The 23,353-nt window shown below is 37.0% G+C and overlaps 1 protein-coding gene across 1 annotated transcript in view; it reads left to right on the forward strand.

Annotated features, from left to right (window-relative positions):
• The window catches only part of LOC306880851 (microtubule cross-linking factor 1-like), a 60,546-nt gene that overhangs the window by 24,933 nt on the left and 12,260 nt on the right, over positions 1-23,353 (forward strand). Inside the window, 8 exon segments of the mRNA XM_079434639.1 lie at positions 2,369-2,428; positions 2,856-4,274; positions 8,608-8,742; positions 11,625-11,783; positions 12,378-12,596; positions 16,867-17,028; positions 20,363-20,530; positions 22,066-22,314. Of these exon segments, the coding sequence (XP_079290765.1) occupies positions 2,369-2,428; positions 2,856-4,274; positions 8,608-8,742; positions 11,625-11,783; positions 12,378-12,596; positions 16,867-17,028; positions 20,363-20,530; positions 22,066-22,314 (2,571 nt within the window).

Raw genomic sequence — 23,353 nt, forward strand, 5'->3', positions numbered from 1 at the left:
TTGAGATCTTTTTTTGTCAGGTGTATTTTCTGAGTATTTTCACCACATTGCATGTGAGAGCGTATAGTGTAGTTTAACAGCGAGGGTTCACTTAAGGTTTCCTGCGGCTATGATTTTTTTTAATCAGGCATTGTCACTAAGCTACACCCGTTACATTACCTAGGAAACACATGCACACAGGCAACAGAGTACATGCGCGCTGTAATGCCTTTTCAATTAGATAATCGTGCAAATGTAAGAGGGACAGAGAACTGAGGATGACAGAAGAAATGCACATGTTATAAAAGAGCCCATTGTTTATCTGTTTCATTAAAGTTGCCAAGCGTTCCTCTAGAGCAGATGCATGGCATTACTGTTGCAGATTTTAAGCATTTTTTTAAACTGTTTGTGTATGCTTGCAAGGGATGGAGAGAATTAGACCCAGAGTGTTTTATGGACTTATGCATTTCTGTAACTTAATCTGTGTGTGTTATGCAAACATGTTGCAGTCTCCCTGTCAATTGCAAAAGTCATTGCCACAATGCTAATTCTGTTCTGGGTGGTTTCCAAGGCACTGCAATCTGGCTAAGAAGTTCTGAGCATTTTTTTTTTGCATGTTTGGCATTGCTATGCAGTTGCTAGGGTGTTGTAGATGGTTGCAAGGCCATTGCATTCACACTATACAACCTTATTAACCAACAAAATACAAGTAATGTAAGTCACTTTGGATGAAAGCATCTGCCAAATGCTTAAATGTAATGTAAAATGCATAACTGAAGACATAACGATTCGTCAAATTGTGTAATGCACTAAACTTCAGTGCAATCTGAGGAGCCAACTCTGAGTATGAGCAATAGTAATAGTGACACTTGACTAAGCATGCTTAGAGATGTCCATTTTTTCCTACTAGTTGTGTGATTGATGTTTGTGTGGCAGCTAGTGGTGATGACTTCATTGGAGGATGTCTGAACGTGAATGGGAAAATTGTAACCATATTGCAGACTCATTCAAGCCCACATAAATATGACATCACCTCATCTCCTCCTATGTTTTGGAGTCGTATCCAGGCTCTCTCGCACTGTTGCTGTGTGTTGATGAAAAAGTTTCAAACTCTCTCCTCTCCTGTGCCCATCTCACACTTTCCATCTGTCTGGCCATAAATGATTCAAGCTAATGCTGCTGCCATCAGCAGCAGCTATTTAAGTTCGTTCTATGACTCAAGATAGACCAGCACATCAGTAAGCAGGGCAAAGTTTACCTTCTTAACTCTTGATTTCAGTAAGAGATCATGTGCTGTCAGCCAATGGTTATAGCAAAATAATTGGATGTGTTCTTACTTCTGGTAGCTAGCTATAAATGTACTGACTTGAACTAAATTGCTTTATACGATTCTCTTCAAACAGTTGCTCCAACATGACAGTAGCTGATCTGAAGTAGAAATGAAAATAGAAGACAGTTTAGTCTGCTATAGTGCCTCTTGTGGCAACACTGAGAATGCAACTTTTGTGATTCATCCTTGAGCATTTGGCATGATTTCACCATACACAGATGCAATAGCCTGAAAATATATTCATTTTTCAGCAGATTTGCTGTCTATCATATTATCGCTAATCCTGTCCAATCAGTGTGCTCTTGATTATTCAGTATTACGGCCACATGCAGTCAATGTAATTCTTTAATCTTTGGTAATGCTTGGCTACTGTCTTGGTTTATCCTAATTCACATACACTGAAAAAAATGATACATTGAATTTACAAATTTTTTTTAAGGTAAGTGGTTGCTGAAAGTTAGTCAACTAAATTTGATTATTTAAATGTAGCTAAAATAGATTGATTGCAACCACTTACCTTAAAATTTTTTTTTATCATTTTTTTCAGTGTATGGTGCATTACATTCAATTGAAAGTTATAATTTCACATTTTGAATATGGAAAAGTGCGAAAGAAAAGCACTTGAAGTTGAACATCCAGCTTTGAAATTGTGAAAAATCTCAAAGTAACATTACACAACATTGTTTATTCTCTGCATTTTAGTTTCCAGAGTTGTCTTTAACAACGGAACACCTGCAAATCCAATTGGAAGTTTTATTTGTTATGCATTGTGTTGTATTTCTTATATTGTTTTCTGAGATAAAAAGAAGGAATCCCAAAACCGACAGCAGTAGTAGATCCACCATAAGGACAACGACTTGTAATTCATATAATAATGGGTTTAAGCTTGATATTCATGATTGATGCTTTGCTCAAATCAAATGCAGATTTTTTTATTATTCAAAATGATTTTTTTCTGAATCCTTCTGTGTGCCTGGTAACTGAAATGAAGATATTGTTCAGGAGTCATTAACTTTTCACATTTTTGTTAATATGCCCTATTCTCTGTTTGTCTTTCAGACTGCTCTGCGGAGGCGAGGCAGTAGAGAAACCTTCAAAGATAAGAAGTCTTTAACTCAGGTGTGTACAAAGAAATACAAAGATCAATTCACAAGCCTTATACACTTAAAAATAAAAAGTTCTTTATTGGCATCTGTGGTTCCAGGAAGAAATTTTACAGTGCATAAAACATTCTTTATAGTTGAAAAAGGTTCTTTAGATTAAGTTATTCACATAAAAAAATGTTTATTTTAAGAGCTGTCCACTGAAAGGTTCTTTGTGTAACCAGAATGGTTCTTCCTGGCATGGTTTCGAATCCTCCCCTTGGAAACATTTATTTTAAAGCGTGCACAGAACACAATATGCTACATGCACTACTTGTTGAGAATATAGACTACAGAACCTCTATACTTTTTATATGTTGTCCAGGCTAATTATTCTCTTACAATTTGGCCATTATGAAATAAATGGTATTGCCTTTTACATTCACATGTTTCTTTCTCTCCAGGAGGACAGTGCAGATCTGCGCTGTCAGCTACAGTTTGCCAAGGAAGAATCGGCTCTAATGCGTAAAAAGATGGCAAAACTTGGCCGTGAGAAGGATGAACTGGAACAAGAATTGCAGAAGTATAAATCAGTATACGGTGACGTAGACAGCCCTTTGGCCCTGGCAGAGGTGCCCGGTGGAGGCCCCCACACCTCTCGGGAAGCCGAGTTGCGGTTACGGCTCAAACTGGTGGAAGAGGAAGCCAACATTCTGGGAAGGAAGATTGTAGAGATGGAGGTGGAAAACCGTGGCCTCAGGGCGGAAAACGAAGACCTACGCTGCCAATACGAGAGGGACTGCTTTGGGCGCGAACCCTTCTCGAGTGTCCCTACCTCACCATATGGTGGCGATGCCCTGGAATCTGCGAGTGAACTGCGGCGACACTTGCAATTTGTGGAAGAGGAGGCGGAGCTTCTGCGGCGCTCCATCTCTGAGATTGAGGACCACAACAAGCAACTGACGTCTGAGCTCAACCGCTTCAAATTTGGACCCAGCCAAGCTGACCGGGAGTCCGAGGGAGCTGTGGGTGGAAATGGTAGCATGCTCAAACCGGGTAACGGAGGAGGTAATGGTTTCTCGGGAGCAGGGAGTGGTGCAATACTGCAGGAGGAGCTGAAAACCGCAAGACTTCAGATCAACGAGCTAAGTGGGAAAGTGATGAAGCTGCAGTATGAGAACCGGGTGCTAATCTCTAACATGCAACGCTGTGACCTGGCGGCACACTTGGGGATACGCACCAGTAGCCCAAGGGATAGTGACGTGGATAGTGATGCCGGGCGAAGGGAAGCAGACGAGGACGAGACAGCCAGGCTTTTGCTGCTCCACCCCAAACGTGAAGGTCCTGTTGGTGGGGAAAGTGACTCCGATGACTTGTTTGAGAAAACAGCGACTTCTGGATTTGTCAGTGGCGGGAAACCCTCAGATCCTGGTGAACTGGGAGTGGCCGAGTTGGCCCAGCGGAGACGGGAAGACCGGGAGACGCTCAACAACGTCAGGCGTGAAGCTGAGCGGCTAGGTAAAACGGTGGAGCGGCTCATCGTGGATACGGACAGTCTGATCCGAGAAGGACGTCTGGTTGTCCTGGGAGGGGACCTTCTTGCAGAAGGTTCGGAGTTCATAGGCGATGGGGACTCTGCTGAACCTAAACCCGACTCTCAGGGGCTGGATTCCATCAACACCCGCATGAGGGCTTTCCGTTCGGAACTCCAGCAATTCATGGACAAAGTGGACCACTTAGGGGAGGGTCTAAAGGACCGTGTTGATGACCTTTCCCCAATGCCCAACCTCACCGAATCTAGCAGCTTCCTTTCCACGGTTACCTCGATGTCAAGGGATTCACCAATCGGGACACTAGGAAGGGATCTGGTGACAGACTTCCAGGTAAGTTATGTGTAACTCGACCTTTTCATCTTTATTCAGTGTTTGCGTCACATGCGATCACATGACATGGCAACTTCCTTTTTTCCTTTGCTGCTTCCTCATTTCAAAGTCCTTTTTTGAGAATGCATACACCTTTATATTGATTCTGCATCTTCATGTATCATATATCGAAAGTCCTGAATGCACTACAAAGGAAGCTGTTCAACTATAATTTGGCTGGCATGACTCTTCATCTTAAACCAGAAACAACACCCAACTGAGAGATAAGAAGGGAAATAGATAGACTTGATTGAGATATGCAAACTGACTAGCAAACTGGTTATGCAGTTGTCTTGACATCAGTGATATTTCTTATCTTTTTTTTGTTGTAAGTTATGTGTGAAAAAAGATCCATGTGAAAGATTAATGGGAGTTACCAGTAGGAGACACAAAAGGACAGAGTTGTAAAGATGTTTGGTGCTTTTTAATTCATTTTGACATTAATAACCTTCAGCATAAATACAGGCAGTTGAACAAGTTCACCAGACATCACAGAACAACACTCACTCACCAATATTAACTGGCCAATCAGTTTTTTGAGAACACCATATTACTTGTGCTGTTTTTGCTGTATGTACATTAATTTTCTGCATGCATGGACTATCCAGATGACCTGTTGTAAAATGTGCATTATACAATAGGGCACACCTCCTGGAATATTATATCCCACAATGCAATGCATATTTCCCCAAGCGGGAATTCCTCTCAGCCAAGATGCCTTTACCTCTCCTTTCCTAGCATAATCACCCTCGGTGCTGCTCATAAACACCTGCTTCTATACCTGCCCCATCCTCTTACCCACAATCTCCTTGTCTCGCACCTGGGGCAGGGGGATGTTTAGGGGTATTTCCCGCATGGCTTCACAAGGCTATGTGTATTGTTTTGGTTGTCATTGATTTGCAGGGTCCAAAATTTACTGTGCCAATAGTGGGCAAACTGAGAAATATTTGCCAGCCATTAATATTTATTACAGCCATAAAAGTGCATTTTACTGAAGCTTATTTCTTCCCGCAGAATACAAATGTGACAAGATAATTACGACTGTTTATCTCGCAAATCATTTTTCTCACAATTGGGAGTTTATATCTGACAATTCAGACTCTTTTTTTTTTTCAGAATTCAAAACATTTTTTTTTTTGAGTTCTGAGTTTACATCTCGCAATTCTGAAGTTTTTTTTTGTTTGTTTTTTAATTCTAAGTTTACATCTCGCAATTGTAAGTCGCTTTGGATAAAAGCGTCTGCCAAATGACTAAATGTAAATGTAAATGACTCTTTTTTTTAATTCTGAGGTGACATCTCACAATTCAGACTCTTTTTGTGGAATTCTGAGTTTACCTTTCACAATTCTGAACAATTGCAAGTTAACATCGCAGAATTGCACAATACATGAGAATTCAGAATTGTGAGTTAAAAAGTTGCCATTACCTTTTTTTATTTCATGGCAGAAATAAACTTTGATAGTATTTTGTATTTCTTCATCAATGTTAGGTATATTATTTTCATGCATATTTGTCACAAATAATAGTGTAATTCACAGCATCATATAAAGGAACGCAAGTGCATGTTATAAGTGTTATAAATTGTGTGCCAACCCATTTTGCAATGCATCAATGCATGAAGTCGATCTTCCATTGCTAGAAACACCCGCTGGCCAAACGCTTGCAGCACCATTCGCATACTTGCTTAAAGTTTGTTTCTGGCCTTAAACTTCACTGCTGACAAAAACAGGAGAATGCATTGCATTATAGATCCTAATATTTACATGTTGCACTTCTTAATAAGTTTATCAGGATTAAACTGATCTCCTATTTTTGTTTACCGGCACTTGTCAGTTTGGGACCCGACTGATGTGGCATGATGTATAGCCTACTAACATGAACTAAAATGTGTTTGTCATCACCTGGGGTCTGGCCTTGAGCAAATCTAGAAGTTTTTTATTTGCACAGTTAATGCTGATGCAACATATGTGGAGCATGCAGCCATTAAAATGAAATATGGCGGATAAGAAGTGCTTATACTGCATTTTTGTTTTCTGAGTAACCCCCAGAGTGTGACATGTGAACACTCAGAATACACTCAATGTTTGTTTCTCTATATATTCTATGTGACTTTTATGTGGTTGATCATTCTCAGGAATAATGTAGCTGTGTCTTTTGTTTCAATGAATGATTTTCAAATGTTTAATTGTCATATATGCTAAATAGTCTCGGAAAGCTGCCCTCCATAGAACTGCTTGTAGCTTTTTTCCTGCTTTGAAACTGCTTTGTGATAACATGAGTCAACTTTCCAACAAATAACCTACGTGTAACTACGGGTTTGACATCTGTTGATGTTTTAGTAGCTTGTCGTATAAACTGAGCATCTGAATGTGATTTGATATTTCAAATTTAAGGTTAATAGTATCTGAATTGAGCTCTGATTGGTTGATTAGCTCATTTGGCTCATGTTCATTGGTGGAAGCCGTTCTTTGCTTTGGGTCAACATCACTTCAATCCAACCACTAACCTGAATGCTTATATAGGATGTTTATTTAAGAGCTTCAGCTCGCTGTTGTGCTGCTTCCATCGCATGGCTAGGCTTCGCTGCGAGCAGCATGCTGCCGTCGTGCCTCATCCAAACCCTGTCAAAGTCTTACACACCTTAGAGATGTTTGTCATGCTTCACCCAAAAGCCTTTAGCATTATTATGTTATTGCTGATCAGGGAATCACAATTATAATTAAACTATAAATCAATGGTAACTATATAGTATAATATAATCTGATATAATATAATAGGGTTTCTATGGATATTAACTGTAAAATTTTATCTTTCTGTTGTGATGCCAAAAATCTGTACTTTTTGATAACTGAACAACATAATGATATCTACTAATGTACTAGCTTGGCAACCTAATTAATAAGCTAGCTCAAACTTTAATTTTAAACTGTGGTTTTGTTAGTTGTTGTGCGTTAAGGACTAGGACATGTGATGTAATCGCAAAAACGGTCTCAAACATATTTATTAATTCTTATTTATATTATATAATATTATTTGATTAAATCCAGTGTTTTAATGAGTTGTTTGTAAAATTTAATTTAATGAAATGTAATGAATTATTAAATAATGTAATTAAAATAAAAGTCACATTTTAATATCTTTAATATACAAGTAATAAATAATCCTTAATAATATAATTATTTACATAGATTGCATTTTAAAATGAGTTTTTATGACGTTTTTGATATTAATATGAATAAATCTAATAATTAAATATTTTTAATAATTTAATAATCTTTATCTCTGGAGCTGTGGTGTGCCTACTTTGATGTTTTTATTCTTTAATATGAATAAAACATATAATTCAAATAATTATTTAGAAATGTATTATTTTAATTACAGTTATTATTTAATTATTCGAATTTGTAATTGCTTATTATGTTAATTAATATTAATAATAATATTAATTATTTTATTATGTAACAATATAATTGTAATATTAATATTAAGCTAATAATACAATTATTTTGAAATATATTACATGGATTATTTCAATTAACTTAATATTAATATTGATAATAATGTTATTTAAAATAATATATAGTTAATCATTAAAATAATCAAATTTTCATTGCAATTATAATTCTTATTTGAATTAATAGCTTAATATTAATTGAGCTATATTTCACAAGTATATAAGTAAAACACCCCCCAAAATGTCTTTAAGGCAGTGTCTTAGGATTTTGACTTGGTCCTGGATTTGGCACGACACCATTAGCGTTTGGTCCCAGCTGTCAGTCATTGCACATTTTGGGTTATTGGTTGTAAGACTCATGTATCCCCATCGCATGCGCTTCATAACCAGTGTTTTGCATTCTTTTTTCCCCTTGGCCCTTCCCTTCTTCTCTCTTCGTCCCTCATTTGGTCCCCAGATGTTTCAGCCCATAATTCTGTTCCTCCTCATTCTCGTTCTCTTCTCGTCTGTCTCCTACACCATCATCTTTAAGTTGGTGTTTCTTTTTGCGCTTTTCTTTGTCTTGTAGCCCGCTGGCTCTCTCTTTTTCTTTCTTTCTTTCTGTTTTCCATTCGATCATTGTTTTTTAATTCATAATCATTTTTTGAATACAGTGTGTGTCGATGACCCCTCACCATTGCATTTCACACTCTAACCCTCGTCGAGTTTTATTTTTCCCTTCCACTCTTTCTCATCTCGTGTGTGTGGATTCTTTTTGTCGTTCACCGGTCCCCATGCACCTCCCTCTGTCTCCTCCTCTCCTCCACCTCCCCAACCCTTTCCTCCCCTCCTCACTCACAGTACGGGCGCAGGGAGGAGCAGGAGTGGTGCCTAGAGCGGCAGAGTGGCTCGGAGGCCCCGGGACAGGGCTCCGTCACAGCCAGGGGAGGCCCTGGACTCAGTAGATACACCAGGCCCCACAGTTTCAGACCCGAGGTCAGTGCCTCGTCCATATCAACTTAAAGACAGATACGTTTCCAAGTGTCCTTGCAGTGCCTCTGACTTCTTGAAACACCTAATAGTTCTATGTGCTGCATTAGTTAAGATTAGTTAAGATAAACTACCAAAACGAGCGTTTCTGTAAAGACTTGGTTATCTTTGCATGTCGTCATGTGCTTGATGGAAATACAGAAGTAGCTGGAACAGTAATGTGGTGAGTTGTTTTCAAGAAAGCGTTGCAGTTTCAGAAAACTGTCACAGTTACTGACTATCTGACATGCATTGCTTTTCTCTGAAGGTCATTACTTGCCTTAAACTTTAATATAATGACATTTATTTTTTTAAATGTATTAAAACTGTACACTGAAAGAAAATTATTTAAGTGGTCGCAAACGATTTATTTTAGCTATATTTAATTAAAAACAATATGTTGAAAGATAGTCAACTGAATTTGTTTATTTAAATGTAGCTTTGACTGCAACCCTTACCTTAAAAAATTGAGTAAATTCAATGAATCTTTTTTTCAGATAATGAAATGAAACATTTATTTAATTTATATTATTGATTCAATATTTTATAATATAATGATATATTTATTTTATCAAATCAAATCTTTTGTAATTAATAAAGTAATATTTTGATCAATAATAATGCGAATAAATGTACATTTTACAATTATATTATAGTAGACCATTAAAGTTGTACTTGCAATAAAAGCAGAGGTTTTCATGTAAAATATAACCATATTATATGAAAAAAGCCACAGCTGATATCCAGACATAACCAAGGCTGTAATCCTCTTTTTAACATTAAAAAAGGCCAGTAAGAGCTGTTTAGGTGGTGTATGGAAAACTAGAGAGGTGGAGTGCCTTTCCTTGTGAAAATGTGCAGTACAGATCAAAACCAAGGAAATATTCACACACTGGTTTAATGACATTTCCGTCATGAAACACGAATGACCTCGGTGCGTTCAGAGGTACCAGATTTTAAAACCTGAACCAGAAGGAATGCATCTAAGCCTGAAGCATTTATAAATATGGCTACAGATTTCAAAATAAAAGTTTTATTAGATTTGAAATGAATGTGAGTGCACTGGTGTTTGAGCACAAAGGTAACAGTGTGTGAATATTGAGTTTCTCTGTCAGACAAATCTCCCACAAAACCTAGCGTTCGTTGTTTAGGCATCATAGACACATTCCGGAGGTGAAACCTGGCCTAAACAATGGTTATGTTAGTTTTAAAATGCCTTTTTGTATATATTATGGAAAATGCAATCCTATAATGCATTAAATATATTTATCAAAATTAAATACATCTTTAGATTAAATAAGTGCATTAAATAGTTATTAATTACACATTAAATCAGTATTTTATTTCCAATTATTATAGAAATGAGAATTATAAATTGTTAAAAATACATTAAAATGTACTATTTTACAAAATGTGTGTGATTTATGTTTTTTTAAGTATTTTGTTATTAACTTTGTCTATGTAGAGTGTTTTAAATTCCTTATGCAATATGACATTTATGATGCTGCCTATGAAGACAGAAAGGCTGCTCACTAGGTTTTGAAACAGAGCCTGTTTTCAGAAGGAAAGGAAAGCCTATGGCATACTTTACTATAAAGAGCAATTCTCCCTAGTTTGTGCATCTTTATTTAATTTAATAAAATGCAATAAATCTCTAATGCAATAAATCCGAATGGAAGCAAGCCAAATGTCATAAAATAGCACTTCCAGTTATTTTACACCAGGTTATTAGACCAGATACAGCAACAGCATTGATTCGTCTGATGCAACTAAATGAAACGGTAGATCTAGCCGAGAGCAGTTCGTTCACTTCATTGTCTCACAGTGATTCTTTTGGTTTCTTCTCACTCCGCTCACGATCACTGCTGTTAATTTAAAATCACACTGGTTTGTCATGAATAACGATCACTCACCATCCTCTCACGCAGGAAATGTGATGTTTCTGTTGAAGGGCTGTATGTGTTAATCATGTCATCTGTTGATATATGTTTGCATTTAATTTGTTGTGTGTTTGTCCCAGTTTATGTGCTATCCTTTAAAACAAAGAACTCAAAAACAAAAGATGCACTCAGTCATTAATACAGTGACTTGAAGGCAGCTTATGCTTATTCTATAATCTTTATGATTAACGATAGTATACATTATATGAGCCTATGATATACAAAATATTTTGTTAATATTTAGATAATAATTCGATTTTATATTTCTATATATAAAATTTCTAAATTTAATAGTAGTAAAAATAAATGTAGTAATTTATTTGTCTGTTTTTGCCTTTTCTGTTTTACCATTTCTGTATGGTATTAATTTATTTTTATTATTATTATTTTATTAATATTACTTTTAGATATTTTAGTACTTCAGCTTAAAACAAAAATGAGAAATGTTGTCTTGAAAAAATAGTAGAAATTAAATAATTTTAAATTTTATTTCAGTTCATGTTTATTTTATTTCAGATAACAAAAATATTTATGGTCTTAGTTTCAGTATTAGTTAACAATAATAACCTTGATTCACTCTTACAATGAGACTCTTAGCACTTACAAACAGCAGCACATAAAGCACAGCTTTAGTATTTCTTCAGAGTAGAAATGAATCTAAATTGAGCTTATTTCATGGAGAATCTTCCTTTGGCTGACTGAATTAATTTTCTCGCATTTATCACCAGAGATCCAGAGAGTTTATTAGGAAACTGTTCCATTTAGAATGCAGTGTAATATTTTCCTGCCTAACCATCCATGTAAAGGTAGCAAATCTACAATGAGAAGCTAAAACATCTCCTCACATCTGCCGTGCTGCATGACACAGACGGGTTTGTGCATGAGAACTGATGGTGTTTCTCTCAAAAGTGCTCGGATTTTGAGACTGCTGTTCTGTGTTCTGATGGGGTCCAGTTCCGTGACCCGGTCCTGCCCGAGATGGGAACACCGCAGCTCCGCCTGGACCACGACAGGAGGATGAGAGCAGGAGCGGAGGAGAGAGACAGCTTCACTTCATCCATCACTCAGGTACAGTACTGAACTAAACGGACTCAAAACTGAACCGACTACAGCATTATCTGCTGTAGAGTTGCATTACTGATTAAACCGTTATAGACTCATCTGTAAAGCTGCTTTGAAACAATGTGTAATTGAAGCAATATAGAAGTAAATGTGACTTCACATGGTTTACTTTTAGAAACAGGATCAGACCGACTGTACAAGTCATCAATTCAAAAGCTCTTCACATGTAAAACTGATGTGAAAATAGTTGCTTGCCATGGATAGACAGTATACCAAGAGTGCAGCATTACAGATCCAAAACATGGACTATAAGTACAGTATAACTATTGACTAGTCTGTATAACCACAGACTAGTCATACAAGCTCAACCCTGTAAAGTGTGACATATGAAATAATAGTCGAAAAGTTTTTTTTTTTATTTAAATGGAAGTTTATTGAATGTTTAGACATTAAAAAAAAAAAAATGCAACTCTGATGCTTGTCATGTAAATCAATGATGATCTCTATGCAATCTCCATGCAAGCATGCATCTGTCTTATGTCATAATAATATCAAGTATATTAACCATAACTCTGTCTTTGAATCCTTTGGCTTGTGCAGGAGGAGGAGAGGAGGCGAGCCGAGGCCCGGGGAGGACTTGAGCTGCAGGGACTCCAACCTCACGAGCCAACATGGCCGCAGGAAAGAGTCCTGCTGCAACAGGAAGTGAGGTTGTTCCGCCACAATATGGTCATTGTCTACATGAAGCTGCGCTGGATCCTGATGCACTGGAGGCTCGGCCGCAGGACGGATGGACTGGAGGAGGGAGCGCATGCTGAGGTGAACAGATCCAGAATAACTAGCCTAGACCAATTGAGCAGGACATTTCTTGAAAGTTTTGATGAGATTTACCCATTGCATCTATAAAAAGTCAGTGTAACATTACATTTGGTCATTTACCACATGCTTTATTTTAAAGGTTTTTTGTGATTATTTCTGGACTATGCATTAATCATGCTAAAGTATTGATGTACTTTATTATATGTATTTACAGATGCATGAATGCATTTAGCATATAAATAAATAATAACTAAATATTTCTTATATAAAAGCCTTTGCTTCTGGCTGCCGCTTCAGTTTGTTGCTCCTTGGTACTTTTTCTGTTTTTGTTTGTTTGTCCTGTCTTAAGCAACGTTTTTCCGAACAGCTTCACTAGAAACGAACTCTTGGGCATAAGAATTAGCACACCAGATAACCTTTTGCCGACGTTTAAACATTCGGATGTTTTACTGGACATTTTAGTTGGAGGAGCTGCGTTTCTATTCAAGCGCGCCAGGCGACACAAGCGAGGGAAGCATGCTGGTGTGCTCGTGAAATCCAGACAGCGCGGTTTAAGGACTCCGCTACCGAGTATTCACCTGGCCAATCTCCACTCCCTTGCAAATAAATCAGACGAACTACAACTCCTCACCCACACAAAAAGGACTTTTTAAACTCTTCTGCGCTTTGTTTCACGGAAACCTGGCTGAACGGATCTATCCCGGACAGCGCGCTACATATAGACGGATTCCAGCTATTCAGAGCAGACCGCATCACCGAGTCGTAAGGGAAAACGAGAGGCGGTGGATTATGTTTTTATATCAATGAAGGCTGGTGTACAGACGTGACAGTTTTAAAGAAGATGTGCTGCCCAAACCTGGAAACTCTCTTTATTAACTGCAAGCCTTTTTACTCGCCGCGTGAGTTTTCCTCTTTTATTCTGGTGAGTGTGTACATTCCTCCTGACGTGCGTGTGAGCACCGCGCTAGAACTGTTGGCCGACCATATCACACACACAGAGCAGCGTTACCCAGACTCTTTCATTATCATTCTCTGTGATTTTAATAAAGCTAATCTCACCCGCGAACTGCCTAAATACATACAACACATCACGTGCCCCACCAGGGTCAGCAATATACTGGACCATTGCTACACTGTTTTAATGGATGCATATCATCTGTCCCCCGTGCAGCACTGGGACTCTCTGATCACTGTTTGGTTCATCTTCTACCAGCCTACAGGCAGAAACTTAAATCTGCTAAGCCTGTAGAAAAAACTGTAAAGAGATGGACTGTTGAAGCAGAGCAGGATTTACAGGCCTGCTTCGAACTTACTGATTGGAGTGTTTTTGAGGCTGCAGCTACTGATCTGGATGAGCTCACCGATGCCGTGACGTCCTACATTGGTTTCTGTGAGGACTTGTGTGTACCCACCAGGACTTACTTAACATTTAACAACGACAAACCTTGGTTCAGTACAAAACTCAAACCAAAGAGGATGCTCACAGGAGTGGGAACAAAGCCTTGTACAAACAGGCCAAATACACACTGAATAGAGAGATAAGAGTGGCAAAGAAAAACTACTCTGAAAAGCTAAAAAAAACACTTTCAAGCAACGACCCTACATCAGTGTGGAAAGACCTGAAAGCCATCACCAGTTACAAGACCCCTCCCCCCACCATCCTGCTTCAAACGCTCCACCATCATCCCTGTACCCAAGAAACCAAAAGTCACAGGACTTAATGACTACAGACCTGTTGCTTTAACGTCTGTGGCGATGAAGTCATTTGAGAGGCTCATGTTGGCTCACCTGAAGGACTTTACTGGTCCCTTGCTGGACCCCCTGCAGTTTGCTTACCGAGCAAACAGGTAAGCAAACATGGGACTGCACTTCATCCTCCAACATCTGGACAAACCAGGGACTTATACAAGGATCCTGTTTGTGGACTTCAGCTCTGCCTTCAACACCATCATCCCGGACACCCTTCAGAATAAACTGACACAGCTCTCTGTCCCCACCTCCGTCTGTCAGTGGATCACCAGCTTCCTGACAGACAGGCAGCAGCTAGTGAGGCTGGGAAAATACACATCCAACACCCGCACCATCAGCACTGGAGCTCCTCAGGGCTGCGTTCTCTCCCCACTGCTCTTCTCCCTCTACACCAACGACTGCACATCTAAAGACCCCTCTGTCAAACTTCTGAAATTTGCAGATGACACTACAGTCATCGGCCTCATCCAGGACGGTGACGAGTCTGCTTACAGACAGGAGGTTGATCAGCTAGCTGTCTGGTGCAATCACAACAACCTTGGAGCTCAACATGCTCAAAACTGTAGAGATGATAGTGGACTTCAGGAGAAGTCATTCAGGTTCCTGGGCGCCACCATCTCCCAGGACCTGAAGTGGGACTCCATCGTGAAAAAGGCTCAGCAGAGATTGTACTTTCTTCATATTGAACCTGCCACAGGTGCACATGGCACAGTTTTACTCTGCTGTTATCGAGTCGGTCCTGTTCTCTTCTATAACTGTATGGTTTAGGTCAGCCAACAAATTAGATATAAGAAGACTGCAGCGGACTGTTAGGTCAGCAGAAAGGATCATTGGTGTCCACCTGCCCAGCCTTCAAGACTTGTACTACTCCAAAGTGAAGAAACGGGCAGGTAACATCATCACAGACCCTTCTCACCCTGGACACGACCTGTTTGCGCTTCTCCCCCAGGCAGACGCTACAGATATCTGTGCAGTAGAACATCTAGGCATAAAAGCTGTTTTTTCCCCCATGCCATCTCCATCCTAAACAACTAACACAGGAATTATTACCCGTGTCCTGTAATTCATGCCTGTAATTCATTCCCCATCTCTAATTATTGACTCTCTCCATAGTACTTTGTAAATATATATGCATATTTTTCTAAACAGCTGTATATATAGAATAAATGAGGCACAAATCTGTACATAAATCTTCTGTTCCAGATTCTTACACATTATTATTATTATTATTATTATTATTATTATTATTGTTAAGTCTTATTTAAATGTTTCTGTTCTCATGTCAGATATGTATGCACGTATGTACCAGAGCTTCTTAAAAACCTCAACAAATTCCTTGTGTGTTTGCGCACACTTGGCAAATAAAGCTGATTCTGATTCTGATAAAACTAAAACTAAATGAAAAAATATTGAAGTTAAAAAAAGTATTATTATTTGTATCAGTTTTAGTTTTAAATCAAATATTTAGTTTTTTTTTATTTAGTTTTGTTTTATTTTTTATTTATTTTTATTAAGTTTTGATTAAACTATAACTGACATAAATAATGAACTTTCTGAGATGCAAAATATGAATAATGAAGTTTGCATTTCTGATGAATTCTTGTAGACATGTGTCACTACTTAGATATAATTGTCTCTTTCATGGCAGTCGGTCGTCTGACGAACCATAACAGTTCAGCTTTGGAATAGTGTGAATTAGTGTGAGCACATGTTGCATGATTTTTCATTTCACAGTCCATCTGTCATATCTACAGCAGCTGCTGTGTTCTGCTGTAAACAAATGTTAGTTTTCTGAAGCACAACAAAATTTAACAGTGAAGCTCAAGAACATTTCCAGTGCAGAAAGACTGAAATGATTTTACAGCATATCAATACATCATTGTTACTCAAACAGTAAAAGAGTGGCACTAGCAACACCAAGATCATGGGTTTGATTTCCAGGGAATGTATGAACTGTATGTATTGAATGCTTTGGATAATAGCATCTGCCAATGAAATTAAATATAAATATATACATTAAAGTACATTAGTTCATCAATACTTCAGTATAATCAATGCATAATCTAGTAATACAGGTCTCACAGGTTTAAAAAAAATAATAAAGAAAATATTCATTTTAGTAGTAGTAAAAACACACACACAAAAAAATCATCTTTACACATTTAATATTACATTGAATTTTTTCATAGACTTTTTTATATTACATTTAATAGAATGGGTGAATCTCATTAAAAAAGTCCTAGTCAACCCAAAATAAAAAAAGGAGAAAGAATGTAGAAAGAAATTATATTTAAAGCCTATTTTAAGACCATCAAGATTTTGTAATTAAAGAAATTATTTTATTTTATTTTAATCTTTTTTGTTGTTGTTGTTTAAATATAGTTGTTTTAGTTTTAGCTTTATGTAAAAATATTTAGTCTTATTTTTTTATTTTTTTTAGTTTAATTAAATTTTTATTTAATTTAATTTAGTTTTGAACTCTAAACATTTTCTCTGCTTTCCCTCTTATTTGTTTCTTCAGTATGAACGATTGGAGAACATTCCAGAACTGGGCATTATGGTCGACCAGGGTGATGGAGAGACGGAGAGGGAAGACAAAGTGTGCACCCAAATCACAGGAAGTGACCTCACAGAGCCCGGCCCCCTCCTGCTGTCGCCAGAGAGATTCCAATACCAGAAACAGGTCAAATAAAATAAAAAATAATGTCACAGGGATTCACTCACTTTTTATTTTATTTTATTATTTTTGGAATATCACAGCAACATATCCATCAAACATGTGAAAGTATGGTTTGTAGCAGGATTATATTTCTACAAATTTTAATAAGTGTCAGTTGTACCAAAAAATCAAAGTAGGCAGCCAGAGATAGAGATAAGTGTCAGTTGTGCCAAATCCAAGCAAATTTTTATTCTATGGCAAATTAAATTAATTGTAAAGGTTCAATTGCATTACAAGACATGTTTAAATATATATGCATTTATTAATTTAGCAGATGATTTTATCCAAATACAAATTGGGAAAACAAGAAGCAATGTTCCATAGTGTTTAGACATAATTTGGGATGTGAGATTGTTGTTAATCATATTTATCCTTTTGTATATTAAACAAACTATAGGAAAAAAGAAATTGGTGCTCATGATTGTTCACCTTAAAATCTCTCTTCTCTGTGTTCTGTAGTAAATATTAAATAAGTGTAAATGTTTCAGCAGCAGCGCCTGTTTGCTCCATATAAAGCAGTAAACGTTCTCTCAGCTCTAGTCTATTATTTAACCGCTCTAAGTGCAGGAGTTTGTAAACACTTTAGTTTTACAAATCATTAAAAGCTGCCACATACTCTTGTTGTAAGGATGTGGCCTTTTCTCGGCATGCATAGGGTTTTGAAGGAATTTCAGTAGAAGTCATTCGTGCTGAACATGCACTTTTAACACAAATGCAGTTGGCTTCATTGATGCTGTGGTTTTCTGCTGTGCTGACGAAGCTTACATACTACTGAGAGAAGATATGTTCCTTATAGTGCAATATCGGTTTATTGAACCGTCACTCATAGGACATTACTGTGAAAGTGTTATTTCTGCACCACTGGCTGCACTAAATTAAAATGCAGTGTTTGTCAGAGCTGAATCTAACATTATTTCAATAAATTGCGATTTGGAAATTTGAATTTGTTTGCAATTCTGTTTAGTGCCACAGAAATTGCACACTTTGTCTTTAAACTTAAGAGAGATTTGATATTAATGTGGCTCCGAATTGATAAATGTTCCTCTTTGCTCACAAATCTCATATGCACTCACTTCCAGTTTAAACAGGATGCCTTTGAAATGACATGAGTGTGAATCAATAATGACAAAACTGTTTCTTTAATTAAAGCCGCTTAGGAGCGGCGCTGACTAAGAGAGACTGAGTTATTGTATCATGGTTAACTCTCTCCCACATCTGCTTAATTAATAATATAAATCCATGACTAATGAGTTTTTTCTTAGAGATGCGTTTTACAGTCCCTCACATGCAGAAAAGAAAAATACCAAATTAAATCTTTTTGTAAAATCTCACAGATTTCTCCAGACCCAGCTGTGGAGTTTTTGCCTCTGTAGTGGACATTCTATTTCAGTGAATTTCTCTGAGACCTCACATGTCACAGGTGTAACTCTGGATGTCCTGTACAGAGCACATTCAGGGCTTTACAGAGATACTAAATGATTGGACGTTTCACCAGGACCACACCCTCTCCTAGGTCTTTAAAGATGCCTAAATTTCATTTAGTGAAAAATGTTACATCATTATGGAAATATAATTATATTTTGTAATTGTCATTTAAATCTGAATAATTTTCTAATTGTTTGTCATAAAGCAACATCTCAGGAAAATGTTATGGGTTTTCAAATTCAAATATGACTTCCTGTTATTAAACGGGACATCATTTCATACATGTCCACTGTAGAGGACACCAGGACTAAAATGATGTTTATTATGCATTTTGGGAGACATAACAATTGAATAGGAAAATAAATTATATATCTATTTTGTTATGAAATATTAGATATTATTATGAAAATCTGGCCAATTATTACTCCCATTATGACAATTCTTTTTTCAACATGCTGTCCCAACAGCAACCCATTAATATGCAAATTAGATACAGTATAGATGCACTGTTTAAAGGGAAAACTAGTTTATGGAAATTTTTACACACATATTGCATAAAACAAAATGGTATATCAAATCATTTTGTTATATATTTTATAACATAGTTGAGAATCATCCTTAAACAAAGTTTAGAAGAAAGTTTATTTTTAGAAAAACTTAGTCCTAGTGTAAAAATTTTAAATTTGTTTTCCAATGCTCTAAACAATGTAATGACATGAAAAAATATTCCATTCACAAAGCTTGGTTTTTTTTTTTGGGGGGGGGGGGGATCTCAGGAGGATATAAGATCAACAGAGACTAGACAGACTAAATAGAAGAAAAAGAACTGCTTCTCAATTATTTATTTATTTATTGTTATTACAATTTAATTAAATTTGAAAACTAAATCAATAAAAAAAATTATATATGTGTGTGTGTGTGTGTGTGTATATACTACTATTATTGCTATTACTAGGCAATGTACAGTATGGTAAGTTCATTTACATAGCACATTTCATACACAGTGGTAATTAATTACCAAGTGTTTTACAATAAATTTATTTAAAACAAATAATAAACATAAAACGCTTCATAGGAAATACACAAAAGAAAAAAATACAATATTAAAAATAAAAAATATAGAGATTACATTAGTTAAAATTAAATAAATACTATTACAAATACTACTACTTATAATAATACATTTTATAAAACAACAGTACAACTGGAATACTGTTATGGTTGTTATTTTGTGTGCTTTCCAACATTAAACCATAGAGCATTTATTTTAGTGGAAAACCACAGGGAAACTTCTCTTATGAAATGCTTCTCTTTTGTTGGCAACAGATTTCTAAACCATTCTCATTAAAAACATGGCAAGATGTTTGACATGAAAAAATGTCGAAATGTCCTGCGAGGCACGACATTTCGTTCCATTATGTCTCCACATGTAGCGGAATGACAATAAAGCTCAACTTGAACTTGAACTTGATGTAATGTGTCAAATGCACATTATACGCGACTCAAAGTCACAGCATTTGCAGAGATACAGTTGGTGTGGAGCTGCATTTACTGCATTTAGTGCTGCTTCACTTTGATTCATATTGTAGGCGTATCTCGGGCATTGTTAGAATTAAACTAGTTGATAGATACTCGCCAAAGCTGATTTTTACTCACATTTGGCTCTTGGCAAGTATTAATGATCTGAACTGCTGTTCACATTAATTTTATATCTCTACGCTCTTACTGGATGACAACTAGTGACTCATTTGTGTCTTTTTCCTAAAGAATAGCAGGAGAAGCATCTGAGACGAAGTGGATACTTAAACTGAGAACTCCATCGAGCTCTAACAGAGCGACCTCTGAGCAATAACTGTGTGGTCTGTGTGCGCAGGCGGGTGACAGTCGGCGGGTGCTGCATGCGCTGCGCTCTCTGCTGGAGGAGTTCAGGGCGGAGCTCCGCGAGGAGGCCCAGCGGCGCTGCCAGCTGCAGCAGACGTTAGCCAATGAGAGAGCGGCGTGGGAGATTCAGCGCGCTGAAATGAGGAGTCATGTCACCAAGGTACTGAAACAAACCTCACATCACAACAGAATCACCTGTGAACAGCAGTACAGCACCTAAAACCTGACTGCTGTCTACATAGGCAGCATCCTAACAGACATGGAATCTCATAAGTGACTAAACTCAAACGCTCTACATCACATCAACGTTATTAATGGTCACTCACTCATTCACGAGTCTGGTATTAAACACAAACTATTAATAATATTTTAAAATATAAAAAATATTTTTAACTAAATGATTTACACTCCCATTAAAACGTTTAGGGAAATTATAAAGAAATGAATACATTTATTAAGCAAAGACACATTAAATTGATCCAAAGTAACAGTAGAGACATTTAAGACAAAATATTACTGTCCTTTTGAAATTTGTTTTCATCAAAGAATCCTGAAAAGAGAAATGGATCACAGTTTCCATAAAAATATGTAGCAGAACAACTGTTTTCAACATTAATAATAATCAGAAATGTTTATAGAGCAGCAAATCAGTATATTAGAATGATTTCTGAAGGATCATGTGACACTGAAGACTGGAGTAATGATGCTGAAAATTCGGCTTTGATCACAGGAATATATTGCATTTTGAAATGTATTCACATAGAAAACAGTTATTTTAAATTGTAATAATATTTCACAATATTACTGCTGTATCAAGTAAATGCTGCCTTGGTCAGCAGAAGAGAATTATTTCATTAAAATTAAAAAATATTTTGAACAGTAATGTAAATAGCATTTTTAAACCATTAATCAATTTTATAAATGTCCAAGGTGACTTTCTGAAAGGTCAAATTAGTCAAATTCTGTCTGGTCAGAAAACTCCATTTCTTTATATCTTAAGTAGACATAAATCTAGTTAAGCAGCATCTGCTAAGACGTTAAGCATCTGCAGTGCCATTCGTTGCTTTCGGCTCACAGTGACTTGTGTGCTGTTTTGGTGTCGGTGAGTTAGGGAGCGTCTTTAAATAGCCAGCTATATTTATGCAGTGTTGCAGTTCGGCCGTCAAACACAGTCATGGTCTATTAAAAGAAAGCAGATGTCAGAGGAGCCCTGCTCATTCAGACAGTTAGTAGATTTAGGAACATCTGGCTAGACATGTAAGGAAGGTGTATCTGGACTATCCTGCACTACGTTTACTGCATTTCATTTCGGCTATTTGGCAAACTTACACTTCGAGTATACATTTACAGTTGCTATTTAGCTATGAAGAGTCCTATTTGAGTGTGTTTGCAAGTGATATTCTATCAACGTATTAGAAATAAATACGGTTATTTCACATTTTAATCCAATGTTTACATTAAAAACCTGATGTCATAAATTTCTTCTTAAACCAAGAAGTTGATGTTATAAATCCCAGCTGTAATTGCAGTTAATTTGTCATACTGTAAATGGAAGGTCCATTGCAGTGCATTTAATTATGGTTTTATTCAGTTATTCTGTGCATACATAAAATTTGCATATTGTGCATGCTCTGCAAGACTGTAGTTTGCCATTTCAAAGATATCTAATGCAGACATCCTTTTCCTTGTCTGCAGCTGCAGGATATGAGAGGTGAGTCTGCAGGCGCAGTCGCAGATGAAGGTGAAGACGTGTTACAGCAGGAGCGGGAGGAACAGTGCCGTCTGCTGGCTGACAGTCACAGCACGGCACTGGAGCTGCGCTGGAAACTGCAGCACGGAGAAAAGCGCTGGACCCGTGAGAGGAATGAACTACTGGAACGGTTCGAGAAAGAGAGACAGGAATGGGACAGCAGCTTACGGGAAATGCACCGAAAGATGGAAAAGGTCCAGGGCGTAAATTCTACTTATTTCACTCATACACATCAATACATGGTAGACAAGACATTTACAGTAACTGTGAAAGCTCTATAGCATTTAATACAATACAGAATGTGTCAAAGCAGCTTCACAGAGATAAACAGGAAAATGGCAAGTCCCCCTCAATAATTAGAAATGGTCAAATGTCCCCCCCAATATTTGAAATTCTTGCATTGATAAGCTGCCCTCTATTACACAGCGCTCTTGTTAGGGTGACAAAACAAGCTTTAAAAGTAACATTTTCAGCCTGCTCTGCCTCAGCGGGTTAACAGCACTCGTCAATGTCAAAATAATTGAGCTGGCCAGTCAAATAAAAGTAGATGGGGTTTACCATTCACAGATGCTGTCGAAGCGTCACTTTGACATTGAAAGTTAGCGAGGTAAGATGGAAGCTGCAAATCATATGCTTACAATAGAAGTGTTAGATGACTGACAGTTATATTCAGTACAGCAAACTACTCTACTTTTTTCTCAAATATGCCCATTTTGAGAGAGAGAGAGGGGATGTGCGTGTGTGAATTATTGTCATCAGTTTTTCTCTCTCTAAACAATGAAGATGTGAATTTAGTTACTTCAAAAACATGTTGTTCCTGAGACATATAATGTAGCAATTCAGTATGGAAACTATTTTATTATAATAAAAGTGTCAGGGTAATGTTGACAAGTTTCTGTGTGCGAGTGATGTGTGTGTGTGTGTGCGTGCATCAATTAAAGCAGCGCGCATATAGGCGAAATGAGAAAAAAAAAATATATATATATATATATGCTATGCATATATACATACACAGTCATGGCCACAAATATTGGCACCCTTGGTAAATATGATCAGAGAAGGCTGTGAAAATTAATCTGCATTGTTAATCCTTTAGATCTTTAATTTTTAAAAAATCTAACCTTTCATTGGATAATAAGAATTTAAAATGGGGGAAAATATCATTATGAAATAAATGTTTCACAATACACCGTGACCACGGACCATTGTTTGTAGAGAGAGACACAGATGCAG

Source organism: Barbus barbus (assembly GCF_936440315.1).
Source record: "Barbus barbus genome assembly, chromosome: 15".
Classification (NCBI taxonomy): Eukaryota; Metazoa; Chordata; class Actinopteri; order Cypriniformes; family Cyprinidae; genus Barbus; species Barbus barbus.